Source organism: Ylistrum balloti, unplaced genomic scaffold (assembly GCF_031769215.1).
Source record: "Ylistrum balloti isolate Yb309-2 unplaced genomic scaffold, AGI_CSIRO_Ybal_v1 Utg370114, whole genome shotgun sequence".
NCBI lineage: Eukaryota > Metazoa > Mollusca > Bivalvia > Pectinida > Pectinidae > Ylistrum > Ylistrum balloti.
The window spans coordinates 754,697-771,269 of record NW_026782134.1 but is presented as its reverse complement, the minus strand read 5'-3'; the positions used below and the strand labels follow the sequence as shown (position 1 = coordinate 771,269).

Here is a 16,573-nt window from a genome sequence, read left to right as displayed (position 1 = left end):
CAAGTCTCAAATTTGTTTACATATCAAGGTTTTAATAGTATCAAATAAAATCCGAAAAGTGTGCTGCAGTACAGTTACATTCGTGAGTGATAGACATAATGGCAGTTGACAGGTACATTATACTCTTTTTCAGTAACGATTAACAGAAAAACCGAACAGTACTGTAACTAAACAGGTTAGATAATCATACTACCAGGACATACATTAGTCTAAATGATAATACTAGTGATATGATATATATTATATAGACTTGTATATACAAACGTGTCCCTTTTCGGATTGATATTTTTCTAAAGGAAAATAATGGAGTCTTTCAATTCACCTTGCTGGGGTGGAGATAAGATAATATCAAATCCAGAGGAAAGATTCTTGGTTGGCAAACAAGAGGATTGCTGACTGATGGCCAACTTAATGATCTTTTCTCTGATGTAGAGTTGAGGTCACAGTACACCAACAAAGGGGTGAACAATATAAATTTCTCTTATCCATTTCTTAGCTTCTATACATTTGCATTGATCATGTGCATAAAACTGCAGACTTCACAATATTTTTTAGAGATCCAATACCTGTATTTACACAGGTGTGTATACTTGCCTTGTCTGTCCATATAAGCTTGGCTAGTAGAGTATCACATGCACTTAAATTATGCTCTCCCCCAACTAGCAATGATACCCAGGCCTAGAATATTGCTTTAAGGAGGAAACTTTTGAGAAAATCCATTACGAAAGACAATATCAAAATTTGAATTATTAGTAGTAGGTACTAAATTCTTAATTTAAGAAAAAATAATGTGTTTCAATTATTTAGTACAATATGTTTAGATGAATGATGGAAGGTGTGATCGAGGACCTAGAAAACACAGAGACAATCACGATCAGTCTCGAGGATGCTGCCCAAATTATTCTCCAGGAACAGGGTATCCCAATGGATGGATCAGGTACTGTACACATTCCTCCAGGTACTTACCATATCCTCACCCAGGATGGGGCGCAGATCTCCACAGATGGCACACTTGTATCAGAGGGAGGGGCTATGGATGCTGTCGGTATAACTGTCATACAGTCTGGTGATGACATTGTTGGTAAGTTGTTAAAAAGGAAAATGACACAGAAGTTGCATGGCTTTATAGAATTTTTTTATGTGTTTTACCAATTACATTTCTGAGCAGTGTTGTGTGAACAGGATTATTTCACCATCTGCATATTATGCCATTTGGTGCAAAAACTGGAGTATGTAAATTTAGCCATGTCATGTTTTGCCCTGGGAGAGCGAACATATGTAATTTCTAGTGTATAATGTAGCTTCCTGAATTAAAATTCGCCAGATAAATATTCGCCATGAACATTAAACACTGACAAAAAATAAATACCCTGTAATAGTGTATTGTGAATTATTAGGACCATGAATACGTGTTTACAACATTAAGGATAAATTCATCCATTTGTCACTCAACACAATTTTTACTTGTTTGCATGTCACTTGAACATGGTTCTGCAGGACTATTTTGTCCTGAAATATTTCCATTGTGTATACATACCAAAAGTTGATAAATAGTCCTACAGCTGATCGTTATCTATGATGTTAAGACACAACTTGATGTTGCACGGCTAATTTGATAGGAAGAATTTTTAACTTCATACTTAAGGTAAGAGTTGAAAGTGCTTATACTGGATGATCTTAATGCTGATCAGAAAATTAGATAAAACAGGTCTTTATCTGTGTTTAAAAAAGTAAATTGTTAATGACAAATAGGAGGGACGTATAATATATATTATATATTCCACATCCATGCAAAGAAGTAGGTTTTGATTTTATTAATGAAAGTACTTTTGTGAGATTTTCCTTTACATAGATATCACTAATCATTACCAGTGGTATTTTTGCTGCAATTGTAGTTGTGTAAAAAGAAATTAAAATAACTACACTTCACACTTTATGAGAGAATTTTTTGTGTTTAATTAAGTATGAACAAGAGAGTTATTTTGTACAAAGTTTGAAGCTATATGTTTCTTTCTTTTCCAGGATATGGGACAGAGACATCTGTTTCTGATGAGCTGGTCTCTGGAAACGATGCAATACAGGTACAAGCAATGGAAAATGGCAATGATATGGAACAACAGAGTGGCACCATTCAGTTGATTAACATCCAGCAGTCAGACACAGAAGGTGGACAACAAGTGTACCAGGTGTATAATGAGGGACAACAAACTGTAACAACAGAGACCCAAATTTTACACCCATCAGCCATTGTCACACAGGCTTTGCAGTCTGGGGCAAACTTATTACAATCAACTTCAAATGTGACACACACCTCTGAAGTACTGCAAACTGAGGCAAACCTGTTACAACCATCATCAATTGTCACACAGGCATTGTCATCTGAGGCGAACCTATTACAGCCGACCTCGAACCTCACTCAAACACAAGTTCTACAGTCTGAGACAGACCTGTTACAACCATCATCGATTGTCACACAGGCTGAAATACTGCAGACAGAGGCAGATCCATTACAAACATCAGTTGTGACACATGCCCAAATACTGCAGACAGAATCAGACCCATCCCAAACAACATCCATTATGACACAGTCCCAAGTTCTGCATGCAGACACAGAGCTGTTGGAGTCATCAACACTTGTCACAGAGGCTCAAAGACATGTGATCGTAACTGAAACCCAAATTCTTGCTCAAGATGTAAAATCAACTCTGCAGTCTGATGAGTCCAATAAAGTGCCTGGTCAGATTTCTTTGTTACAACAGCCACAAGGTAACAACAACTATCTGTTCTTTGTTTTTCCTAAATCTTTGTAATTTAGTTAAGATTATGAGACCATTTTTTTTCAATTTTTGTTTTCAAATTGATTATGAACAGTCAAACATATCTATGTTCTAGTGTTATTCATTGGAATCTTAGGACGAAAGAGAGTGGATAGGGGTGTTGAACATGACCCCTTCTTAAAGAAGATATATCTATCTAAATGAGGGTCGACAGATTGTATACGTATGGAATTGATTCTACAGATCCAATTTATTATAGTGATTAAGTAAAATGATAAATCTCTTAAGCTTCATCTGATAAAAAAAACTTTTAACTTCATATCATTACAATGTCTACAGTTTCTGTTTATCTTGTTGAAGTGAAATTACAATTTGATGTGATGATTTTTTTTTTTTAAATAGCAAACTTTCAAAGTATTAGATAAGCAATATGTAAGTATGTACATGATTTTTATTCTTCATCTTCATAAAACATAGTCATTATTAATTATTGTTGTAGTCCTTGAAAATTTGGAAAAAGGTAGTAATGATCCAATCAACAAAGCTATTGAAGAACCACAAAGAACACAAACTGTTCAGATATCCATGGTCCCAGAAGGGTCAGGAGTTACTCAGAACCCAGATGTTTCTGAAAACACAGGGCATGCTCAATCTGCCAGTGTTTTTGGAGAACCTCTCCAAAGTGACAGCACAGAAACCACTCAGACTAACGTGGCAGAACCTAAAGAAGAGGGTAAACAACTTGATCTGTCAAAGCCGATTGCTGTGACAGACAGTACTGAGGTGGTGATCAATGGAAAGAAGTGTATCTTAATGGCAAACCCAACCACAGGGGAGCTGTGTGCTTACCCGGTGCTGCCGCCTCCAGGTAGGTATTTAGAAAAAAAAAACACTTTTAGTAATGACCCATCAATAATTTTCAGTAATTTAAATCATTTTTTACAATCAATTCATTTCATGTTTATGAAGTAACAAAACTATTACCAATATTGAAGTCCTCCAGGGTTTTGAAAAATTCAACTCTTCGAGGAAATTATGTATAATATATATTTAAGCATGGTTATCAAGGTAATAAAATCTGATCTAGTTTTAGTCTTCTCACTAGAAAATTTGAGAGATTATTGCTGCCAATTATTTCATGAATATCAGTTTTATAAATAGAATCTTAATATAGATAAAAAAAAAGACTTAATGAATTTGATATGCTGTTCACATGAAGGCTTGTGATAGCTATACAGTTCCCCATGAAACAGACAAAGGTAAACATGTTGGAAAATGATCTTGATTGACTGGCTATTGGTAATGGTCACCTAAAATCCCCATTCAAAATAACAAATCAGTGAGGAATATTTGTATATGGACATCATGCAAATTTTATGTTACACTACAGGGGCAAGACACAATGAATTAACCATGATATCTGACCATATAATATGATAAAGTACACATATTACAGATAAACAAATGTATCTGGACCATAGGGAATAACACAGTTCTGTCATAGTGTTTCCTAAAATCCATTTATCACTCAATGGATTAGCAGTAGAAATGGTTGATCAGTTTGAAATGAAAATGATTTTTGTACTTTGTATTTCAAGAAATATTTTCAGAGTTATTTCCCTTAGACCATATACTTATACTTTGCCTTTTTTGTTTGAACTTTTGAAAAATCATCTAAATTTCTCTGACAGTCATATCAAATTTCTAAAGTTTCTAGTAATAGTTTAAGGTAATTTCAAGTGAAATTAACCACAGCACAACTCATGTCTTCTCTTGGCACTGTGAGCAGTTTAAAAGTTTGTTAGCAGTTTAAAAGTTTGTTTGCCATGGTTCACAAGAATGTCATTTGTCAGCAGCCAAAAATTTAATGTGGTATGAAAAGATGATTCACTCTTGTGTTTATAAATTGTCTTGAGGAGAAATAATTTTAATTTGATTCTCCTGAAGGCTTTTCATTGATCAATTGATTGATTTTCCAGTTATAAACAAGCCTAGAACACTGCTGTAGATATGTTATATAATTATCAAACACCAGCAAGGGACTTCCTAACTCTAAACCTGTAGTCTGGTTCTTATGTACATGTATTGAATTGATAATTTATTAATTTAATACATGCATAAAGGATCTGATGTGAGTTTCTATTCACATGAGATTGATGAAACCAGTCTTAGAGCCTGTGACATGTTCGAATGAAAAAATTACGACTATATATATTTCATAGGAAACAAAAGCAATTGCTAACAATCACAAAACTTAAGTTTTTGAGACAATATAAACTCTAAATCATTAGTGTTTTTAACTTTTTATATTTCTTTTTTTTTGGTGGCTTCACAATTAGAACCTCCAGCCTATCATAGCTCTGCAAAAACATATTAAACATTTGTAATAACAACGATATATGTAAAGAGTGTTATAACAGTGGTAACATGGTAGTTATGTATTGAGTGTTATAACCTTGATAACTGGGTAGTTGTGTAATGGGTGTTATAACACTGATAACAGGGTAGTTGTGTAATGAGTGTTATAACACTGATAACAGGGTAGTTGTGTAATGAGTGTTATAACACTAATAACATGGTAGTTGTGTAATGGGTGTTACAACACTGATAACAGGGTAGTTTTGTTATGAGTGTTGTAACACTGATGACAGGGTAGTTGTGTATTGAGTGTTACAACCCTGATAAAAGGGTAGTTGTGTATTGAGTGTTACAAACCTGATAACAGGGTAGTTTTGTAATGAGTGTTATAACACTGATTACAGGGTAGGTTTGTAATGAGTGTTATAACACTGATATCAGGGTAGTTGTGTAATGAGTGTTATAACACTGATAACAGGGTAGTTGTGAAATGAGTGTTATAACACTGATAACAGGGTAGTTGTGAAATGAGTGTTATAACACTGATAACAGGGTAGTTGTGTAATGAGTGTTATAACACTGATAACAGGGTAGTTGTGTAATGAGTGTTATAACACTGATATCAGGGTAGTTGTGTAATGAGTGTTATAACACTGATAACAGGGTAGTTGTGTAATGAGTGTTATAACACTGATATCAGGGTAGTTGTGTGATAACTATATTTATATCACGTAAAGTTATTGCTCTTTGTGCAATACATAAAATCTGCTTTAATTTTTAGGAAAGAAAAAGCGAGGACGTCCCCGTAAAGAACACCGACAGGACACACCATCTGATTCATCCAAGGGGACATTACCCCCAATCAAAGCCATGCCTCCCCAGGACAAGGATCAAAACAGTGCTGCTGAGGGCTTGTTAGAACTAGGCAATACAGGTAACACACCATACACAAATATTAGATGTTTAGTGCATTAATAGGATGAAAAATGTTACTGAAATATATCATTTCTTTGTTGTGTATTGTGAATCCTTCATTTTCTTCTTATTTTTCCTCTTATGATTATTTTTATTAAAGTTGATTAAAACATACTGGTCTGGTCAATTACTAATCATAATATTTGTTTTAGATTGTCGTGGTCAAACAAAAATGTTACACTTGTTCAGAGTTTACTATCAGACATAATCAAGTCACATAGTCAGAACTGTTAAGAAACAATTTGTATTAGAAGAAACTGATCCCTGATGTTCATTTTATAGTTGTAGAACATGTTATACTTTGATACATACTGAAAGTTCTTTTCATTACACACATCTACACACCTACATATTTCTATAATGTGACATGGATGTAGAATTATCATAACACATTGTAACTAATGTGGTTTTTTTTTTCAAAACAAGAATATTTTATTTTTACTTTGGTTTTCATCCTTCAGCAATGATGTGGAGATGTCTTGACTAAATTGTTATTTCAGATCCTGATGGGTTAAGAAGAAGTGGACGAGTAAGGAAGCAAGCTTCATCATTGAATGGTTTGTAGACATTAAAAGTTGCATGCATTCTTAAAGTATTCATATAAACTCTCCACTTTTATGTATCTTAAACACCAAAGATATGTTTTGAAACTCAACAAATGGTCTGGTAATGAGGCGAATTCTCGAAGCATTATAAGGGTGAAAAAGGTTTCTTCTCAATATTCATTGAGATAAGGTTTTCATACAAATTTTCTTAAACCATGCTTTAATAGGTGCCCTCAGCTCACATATTGGGCAGACCTTTATCCTGATCAAGTTATCAGTATCCTGTAATATGAGCTGTTGACCTACAGACTTGACATGTTAGCAAGCTGGTGATACAGTTTAGAAACCAAGTTTTAGGAATAATTTATCATTGTTTTGTATATGTTGCATGAATATATACTCATTATTAGGGGTTTCTTTTTTAGACTATGAGGTTCTAGAATTATCAAGTGATTCTGGAGGGGAAGACGAGGAAAATGAGATGAAAAAGAGGAGAATTGACGACAAAAACTATGTGCCTCTAACACCTTACTTGGTGCCAAATACAGGTAGTCCATCATAGTAGGCAGATAGTTACGGGTTTCTTCTGTCTGGACACGTTGGAGTTATTGCTATAATATCTTCGTGCTTTTTACAATGTGTCGCTGTAACTGTATGTTATACAAATGAGAAAACATCAAAGAATTGCTGATATTTTGTTCCATATGATATTGTATGTTCAGAATGTGACATCACATATTTGTAGGCCTAGACTGACGGCTTAAATGTGTTGTCAGTAAGAATGGTCATTATAATGTAACAGTTAAAATCATTGCAAAATATTAATGTAAAGTTTAAGAAATGCATGACAGGCGCATTGCCCTTAATGGTTTTCCAAGATGCAGTATATAGGACCTAATCCATAATGTGAACTGATTAATTCTGTAACAGTTCAATAACAGATATTTGACTATACATTCTGGTGTCTACTGTTCCAGGTGTTAAAAGAGGACGTGGACGCCCAAGGAGATATCCTCCTCCTGGCCAGTCCAGCTCCAACACACAGATCCCAGCAGTCATTATTCCTGGAGCTAATGGTCAAACCATCATGATGGCCCCCATACAGGTAAGAACTTTCAAAGGGTAAGGGTCAGAAAAGGCAAACTTCAAGTCATCTATTTTTGCCCCCGACTTTGTTAAGGAGGGGAGTATATAGGAATTGATTTGTGCATTCTTCAAGGCGAAGCTTGTGTGGAAGGTATCTCGTAAACTCCTGAGCAAATTTATTTCATATTCACACCATATCATTACACATTAAATTTCTGCACCAGGTTAGTTATAGCGGTCATCATCAAAGGTCAAATTTGTGTACAAGATATCTCATGAACCCCTCAACAGAGATAATCAAAAATAAAAAGATGGGGGAGGGGTGTATCTATGTGACCCCATGATCACTTTGAGGATGGTTAACCTTGATACTTCAACCTTAATATACAAAAATCCACATTGATTGTCCTTGTTTGAGGACAGTATGAACTTCCTATTAACTCAACAGTGTTTCTAGTTTAATTCTCCAGTGATAAAATGAAGCACATTTTAGCAGTAAGGAAAGACATGAAAAGGGATAAAAAATTTTAGTTATACATTTAAGAATGGATATATTTGATCTAAGAATCAACAGCAGTAACAGTAGAAAGTTCTACTTCATTCCTCTCCAATCAAACAAACTAATAGGGCAATGTAGACAGGTTACAAATAATTATTGATTATTGATACTAATAATCAAAAGTAGATTCATCATCATTTTTTCATAAATATTTTATTTTTGTATGAACTTTCGGATTTTGGAAAATTGTTCACAGTTGTGAAAAAAAAATTTCAACTATGTAAATATATTTTAGCAGATGGCATTAAAATATAAAAAGTAGGAAAAGCAAGAAATTGAAAAGAAATGTATGATTCAATTCTCTTATCTTTTAGAGAAAAACTAAGCAAGAAAAGATGAAAGGTAACAGAGTTTTGCTTACCATATCTATTTTTAGCTGTCAGTTGTTTAAATTGGGAAAATAAACAATAAACAACATTACAGTGGCTTAGTGAAACATTTATTTTACAGGGATTGTCCAACCTTCAAGCTTTCCAGGAGCAGGTAAAATCATTGCCCAATCTTGTGGCTCGTCCAGAAGATGAAGGTGACACAGCCAACACATCGCAAGAGGTCACGCTCAACGAGTCGGATCTCTCTCTGGACACGGGTAAGTATGAGAAGGAGGGAGGTCAAGATGATCAGTTCAATTATTTCAGTCTAGATCTAAGCATTGAGTATTGAGTTTGAATAGAAAATTATTCCGAAAACTCTATGTTATGTGCTCTTCACTTAAGAACAGAAAAGTTTGGCTGCCAATTAATACAAAATGTGAGGTTAGGATATAAATCTTCAAAAGTTATATAAACTGTTTAGCTCGTTATTGAAGAATTTTTGTAATTTTTATCTAAAATGAGAGAATGAAATGTTTAGGTTTTTAAATATTTCATGATCTTGATATTTCAAAGAAGATGTCTAATTATCACAAATTTTTCACCAAATTTTCAAAATTCAGATATATGATTTCAGTACAACTATCTGCATTATATTGAAGTTATTATTGAAAAGATGCAAGCACTATAGTCTTTTGAATTGTCTGCAGTTTATTGTATACACCATCTGTTGTTCATTGAAGTATATAACATTGATAATATTTACACATCTTATTTCAAGAATTTAATTTTCTTGATCATGTTCATGGCTCATAAAACTGTGCAAACATTCCAACAAAAATGCAATTTTGAAAATAAATAAGAGTTATCTACCCTTAGACCAGTGTTCCATTTTCATCGCCACTACATTGTTTTTCACATTACAGAAGTGAGTACCCTGGCTGACGTGGCTGCCTCAGCTGAAGCTGGAACAACATTACCCATATCTTCATCAGACACTACCAGTGAGTACGATAATTATCATAACTAAAATATCATCGTTAAGGTTTGAACCAGCTTAGAGGATGGATGTTATGACTCACTCTATGCTGAATGATAAGTGCTCTCCAATGTCTGCCAGTCTTCAGTGTACGCCATTGAGAGTCAACAAACTGAATGCAATACAGTGAATATTATTTTCACTATGACAGTTAACAGCTTTTGGTAAAATATCTCACCAACAGGAAGACTTAATGTTTGAAACATTTGAAAAAATGAGTTTACTCCAACTTTAACACCCACCATACCTAGATTTTTTTACTAGAATAGCCCTAAATAGCTAGATAGCTGGAGGATACTGCCATGAGGTCAGCGCTTCATCTGTTTACATTCTATGTTTTGATAAAACTATCATTCTTTCATTGCCACTTCTACAAGTTTTAGTTATGTAGCAAGTTCACAGCAGTTTACTTTCACAAATTCTGAACCAACATTGTAAAGTTTGATTAAACTAAATCTATTTTCTGTCACTTATTTGACCACAGTATGTAAGCTTGTCATGTTATTTAAGGACACAGGTTAGATAATGTCCTGCTTGTAGACTAGGAATGACTCTTGAAACTTCCTTACCATGACAAATTTGAAGTATCATATAAGCAAGGTAAATCACAGTTGTGTGACTTAAATAACTGGTGACCCTGTCATTGAATTCAAGCATACTAGCAATCTCTACCTGAACATGAACTCCTCAGTATCAGACTTTATCTCATACTGAAGGTATAAATCGTCCTCAGCACTGAAATAGATAACAGAATTATGAAACATGTTGTCGCTGTATTTAGATTCAGGATAAACTGTATGTTATGTAAATGGTCATGTATTATTTATTGACAAAGTTTAGTCATGCAAATTATTTAGTATCTGATTTAATTCACATTGATTAGTTTGTCATAATTTTGCTTTAATTGCAAAATTCACAAAAGCAAAAACATGTGAAAGAAACTTGTTGTAAACTAACTATATTTGTTACTAAATAATGTGACATTACCAATCTCATTTTGTCATCATTGAATTTGCCACTCAAATAACTTAGATTTAAAAAGAAAATGAAAGAAATAAACAAAGAAAAAACATCCTGTTAAAAGTGTCAGTATAAACCTTAACAGTTGTGATGGGCTTTACTGTAAGATGTAAAACTGTTGTTGTTTACAGATAAAACGGAAGGAGCTGAAGCATCTGACCATCAGACAATCATTCAAATACCAGAAAACCTTCTGTCAATGTTCATACCCAAGAAAGATCCTGTCAAAATAGGTAAGTTGTGTGTTATTTGTTCGGTAAGAGGTGGATACAGATCTGTTGTAGTACTTTAGTTCTGATTAATATAAGACATTAAGAAATATCATGTCTACTCACAGATCATAATTGAAAAGAGAATCAACATTTCTCATTGGATTAGTCATTGATGAGTAAACAGAAACTATTCACTAAAAAACAAATCATAAACAATGTAGTGTCAGATACAGAAATACTTTTAGCTTACAATTTCCGAAGACAATGCCCATCTACATTGAGGAAGTCACTGATCCTGTTTTGCATTCATTGTGAGCAAAACGCATGTAAATGTAAACTAATGTATTTAAAGTCATGTTTTTCTTGAAGGTTATTTATTTGTGAAAATTTTAGAACTAAAGATGTAAAAATCCAATAGTATTTGAAAGAGCATCACAGTCCTACATCACCAACTTTTTGGTTCCCTTTGTTAGTGTAAACAAGCCACCTCCCCTACAAACTTTGTTGCATGCGCCATTGATTAAACTTCATCTACATTCCAAAGTATAATTAACTCTTCAGCTGAAAACTACCACTGACATCTATGTTGTAGTATTTAGTTACAATGCTGCAGGCGTCGTTCCTAATTACTTACTATGTAAGGTATTGATGACATCATCTGTTGTTCTGGTCAGATGTCCTCCACTTTCGTTCCTATCTTCATTTTGTAATCTATTTCCTGTAGAGCTGAAACAATTACCTAGTAGATCTTTATCATCAGTAATACAGACTAATGTGTACATTTCTGTATTTTACATAGGCGTTTACATTTTTACTGTTTGATACGCTGAAATAAAACGACAGTACAAATAGCATACATGGTGTATTGTCATGTGTTAGTTGAACGCTTGTAACCAAGTATGCTACACTTAAGTGTGTGTATCATTCTGACGTATGTTACCTCCAGATGACAGGGTTTTTGGCTCAGAGATGATCAGGTAAGTTAGTGTAATAAAACTACGGACCATAGCTTATGTTCAGCTTTAGATCTCTTTGAATTCAATTGGCAATATCCATGTTGTCCATCAGAGGGATGGGGTGGGGGGTAAATCACAAGGAATCATTCAAATATTAATGTTCAGAAATAAGTATTCATTTGCAAATGTTCAAACATTTGTTTCAGCTCTTAGTTTCCTGATTACAGCATACCTATTAGACTTTCAGAGTTATAAAAATGTGTCCAACTGCCTTGGCTTGCTTTTAAAAAGCTGGGATGAATTATGTAAAGTTGAGTTCAATAATAAATTGAAAAATAAAAAGTTGTGGTCATTGAAACTAACAATCACAATCAATACTATTGCAGACAGATATCCTTCTCCAACCTTCGTTGTATTGATATTGAAGCTCGCATTTTATAACTGGCCTGGATCAAATTTTAACATAGGCTAGTACTTTGAAAAAATCTTATATTCAGATAGTCCTAGTTCAATAGCAACATTTGCTGAAGTAGCTATTAAAAAAAGCAGAAATCAAGTTAATTTACCTTGACCTATTTTCAAGGTCATAAAGGTTGGGTCAAACGACAGCTCAAACAAGACATAAAAAATAAGGAGTAAATTAATCAAGAAGTCTATATAGAAATGTGCAATATTAAATAAGTTGATTATAGAACTCTCATCAACAGTTGAGCACACTAAATCATTATCTATATGAAACTGATGATTGATGAGTTAAGTTCCATTTTCTTATCTTAAAAGTACACAGGTATTCTTATTTATTAAATCTAGAAAGTTCTGTCCAATAAATAGAAAAAACCAAATCACAAATCAAAACTTAAAACAATTTTATTATAAGTGATAATTCATTTGGAACTTTACTGTGTTTTCAGAAGAATCAATCATGATAGCTTTGTGACACAATATCAGTGCAACCCAAAATTTCACATTCACTATATGACCTCTAAAATGGCAAGTTATCATGAATGAAAATGTTGTTTTAATGGTTCGAAAATGCTGGTATGAACTCCACATCACTCTCTTGTTAAAGTATACATTTATCAATGTTTTTTAAAATATGCAGCAAATATTTCAAAGTAATGAAAGTATTCATTTATCTATAGATATGTACACCAGAATTTTACTCTCTTTTTTTTGTCAATTTGTGTGATAGAGGAGTCATTCAAGTAAAGTTTGTCTCTTTCTTAAGATATAAGAGGCACTACAGTTAAAGATATATGAATTGCAGAGTCAGCAGATTTTACAGATTTTTATCATTTTGTATATTTTGAGACAAGAATGTTTTAATCTGGTGTACAGATCATTTACTCTTGTTAGTTAAATATGCTTCATTTCCTGTTGATGTAACTGTACTAATAAATTATGTAAAGTTCATTATCAACTCCCCTGATGGCTTTTAAATTACCAAGTGAGAAATTCCCACCAGGGACACTGTTAGTCATCCAGATAATTTTCAATTAGCAGTCAGGACCCCAATTTTCATAAAAGCCTAGTTTTACTGACACTGAAGTTTGGTCTCAAACTTTTTCTCGGCATTGTTTATTTCTCTCAATGAATACAAATGGTATATAGATAACAATGTAACCTTCAGATACTGTGTTGTTTTAAGTCGTCTTAAATGAAACCATGAAGATTTTTTGAGAAAACCAAACTTTGATATTGTATGGTTAAGCTGACAGGAGTGGTTGTTATATGGGGAACAGAAGTACAAGTTTTTTTCATGGAGGAGCCTGTGTAAAGTGTCAGGGGACTGTAGCAATGGTAGGGGGCTGTGTGAGTCTAAGGGCCGTGGTGATGGTATAGGAGGGGGAAAGGACACCGGATACCCCTGATGTGGGGGGCCACAGGTTGGCACACTTGTTCAAATCATTGACCACTTGCTTTGGCCCATTAACACTGCACTTGGTACCTGGTGGCCTCCTCCCTTCTCTCTTCCCCATCTCTGGTTCATCATTAAAACACCCCAATATAAAAAGGCCCCTAATTCTACCACTCTCGAGTAAGATTTCCAGAGATTATCCCCCTCTCGACCCATCATACACTCTCAAAACACACACTTTATCTGTGGTGATTCCAAACAGATTTTCAAGTTCTCATAGGACTTTTGTAGCCAACAGCTGAGTTCATCAAGGCTACACTGATACTGTCAAAACATTGGTCTGATAAAGATTTAAACACATGATTGCTTCTCGGGTTTTTTAAGGACATAAAAAAAAAATTGAACTATTTTTAGATGTTTGTTAGCAGAACCATTATTAAAAAAGAAAATCTGAAAAGTTTTGCTTTAGTACATATGTTACCAGTTTATTTCAATTATAGATACACACAAATTTGAAAAGGAAGAGGAAACACATGTAATATATAATCTATTGATGTAGTAAAACTTAACTGATCTGAGAAATAATCCAAACAATAGCATGCGTTGGTTGTTGATATTTACTTTTTTATAAGCATGCCTGTAATTATGATCTTTGCCGAACTGAAGTTAAAAAGATATTTTAGACATTTACGTGAGAGGTCTGTATTTATTATGAACATGTATACACCCTGTTCAGACTTCCCAATGAGTCCTTGAATCACTATACACTTGTAAACTAACTGTGACAGCACGCCCGACAGTGCATTTTACCTGTAAATGCACCTACTACACCTGTACATTTCAGTATGCATATTGGTCACATGGTTTTTTCATGATGACCTTCTGAACTTCATACTAAAATTATATTTTAGTCACATTTTTAAAATTTTTATTAATTTTTTTCTATAGGCTGCCAAGTAAATTGTTTTGTGATGAATTGAAAGAAAGTTTGAAAGATTTCAAGAAATAATGATTAAGCCACTATGCATTAATGCAGATAAGTGGATAAGAAGGAAATAGATTAGTGAATGATATGAGGCACAATGTGATACAACGTCCACAGCCACCCTTCACTGCAAGCTTGATGTAATCAACACCTTTGCTATCACGCTCTAATTTTGTGGTTGAAAACTTAGGTCTAGTGCAAATTTTTATGAATGAAATGGTGGAACCTTATATATCAAGTGTAAGCCTGGAGTTAAACCACAGGCATGTGTGTTTAAACATGCAGTTTGTGGTTGGCAAAACAACAGATGGTAGTCAGCTCTGCCACTTCTTTCTTCAGGGAGAGTAATGGTGTACCCTGGGACATTTATGTGAACATGAACACATTGGTAGATGAAAAAAAATCTCCCTTTTTTTCATCAGTGATATTGGCACATCCTGGTTTGGTGCCATTGAAATGAAATTGCTGCTTTTGATATGTAAACCCTCAGTATGAAATAGCTGACCCAGCTTATCTTCTTTAAATCTCTTAGAATATCTAATATAATCCAACTTGAAATAAAACTGTTGTACAATATATATACCATATTTTTTGTAAGTCCTACTTGTGTTTAACTGTGATGACTATATGACATCAGTGTCACAGAATGTCTGATAATACCGGATTATCCTTTCCTAATGTTCCTTGTCCTGTTCTATACATAATACTAGATATAGATGTAAATTGTTGTCTCAGTATTGGATAAGAAAATCTTTTGCCAGGTTTGTGTGGTGAGGGCGTTGATTTGTGTCATTATAAGCTTACTCAGTGTGGTGTAGATGTGAACTCATTTTAATGGTAAGTATACATAACCTGGAGCTGTAAATCACCAGGGTTTCCTCCCCGCTTTTCCAGTTAAACCCTGAACCATCGAAAGTGCAATGTATCAGTCCCTGAACATCAAAGGGCCTTTTCTCTACGGGATTAATGTTTCTGGTATAAAAAAAACCAGTGAAATGTAAAGAGCACATAGTCACACTGCTACCCCCTACTGTACCCTTGACATAATTCACAGTGGATTAGGCAATCCTGTATTACAACTCTGCCGGTTTTAAGGTTTAAGTCTTGTGCTAATAATATCACCAGTAAAAGGTTTCTTTGTGACGACACTTTCCTCAGTTTTATGCTATAAATAAAGAGGGCAATGCGGTGAGGACATAGAGCTTGAGTGACCCAACAGAAAATATGTCATCCCGAACAAATTATTTGCAAAATTTGTAATATGACAAAAAAATCTTAAATACGCACAAATGTGACACTTTTAATCGTAACATAAAAAGGCTGATGTTTACTTTTGTCTATACTGCAACTAGGTTTATGTAGCATTAATCTGTTGTAAGGTGGCCCTTTAACAGGAAGTAGGGTCACCGCATACAAAAGGTCACCAGTGGGGTAACCTTGAAATGAGGTTCATGGAGGAAAATTTGTTTTCTCCAGCAAAGTATAAGAAGAAACATATTTTCATGCAGCCCTCTCTCAAATATTTGTAATTAACTTATAATGGACCAATGTGTGGAGAATTAACATAGTAAGGTAGGGCACTGAAGGTTGAAGCACCGGGTGGCCTTATCTACAATTTTTACTGGTAATAAAGGATTTGAAGACTCTAGTACTGTCATCTTGACACTGTAACACAACCTAAACATCCGTGTTCAGATTAATTCTGTATCATAATTCAAATTTACATCAGCTAAACTGATTGACAAGTTCCAAAGTAGAGGATTAGAAAATTAATGAAAACATCACAAGCTGTTTGTAAGGGTAGGAAAGAAATTTGATTTTTAAATAAACTTATGAAAGAAGCTTTTCAGGCCTGGTCTCTGCAGCCAGTGTTATTATCAGGTTGCCAAAAT

The 16,573-nt window shown here is 34.1% G+C and overlaps 1 protein-coding gene across 1 annotated transcript in view; it reads left to right on the top strand.

The window, feature by feature from the left end:
- Window positions 1-16,573, top strand: part of LOC132550246 (uncharacterized) — a 109,818-nt gene that overhangs the window by 577 nt on the left and 92,668 nt on the right. Inside the window, exons 2-11 of the mRNA XM_060214285.1 lie at window positions 822-1,081; window positions 2,023-2,766; window positions 3,277-3,645; window positions 5,917-6,069; window positions 6,611-6,667; window positions 7,081-7,203; window positions 7,633-7,760; window positions 8,751-8,889; window positions 9,538-9,615; window positions 10,802-10,903. Of these exons, the coding sequence (XP_060070268.1) occupies window positions 826-1,081; window positions 2,023-2,766; window positions 3,277-3,645; window positions 5,917-6,069; window positions 6,611-6,667; window positions 7,081-7,203; window positions 7,633-7,760; window positions 8,751-8,889; window positions 9,538-9,615; window positions 10,802-10,903 (2,149 nt within the window). The 5' untranslated portion in view covers window positions 822-825. The remainder of the gene's footprint in view (window positions 1-821; window positions 1,082-2,022; window positions 2,767-3,276; window positions 3,646-5,916; window positions 6,070-6,610; window positions 6,668-7,080; window positions 7,204-7,632; window positions 7,761-8,750; window positions 8,890-9,537; window positions 9,616-10,801; window positions 10,904-16,573) is intronic.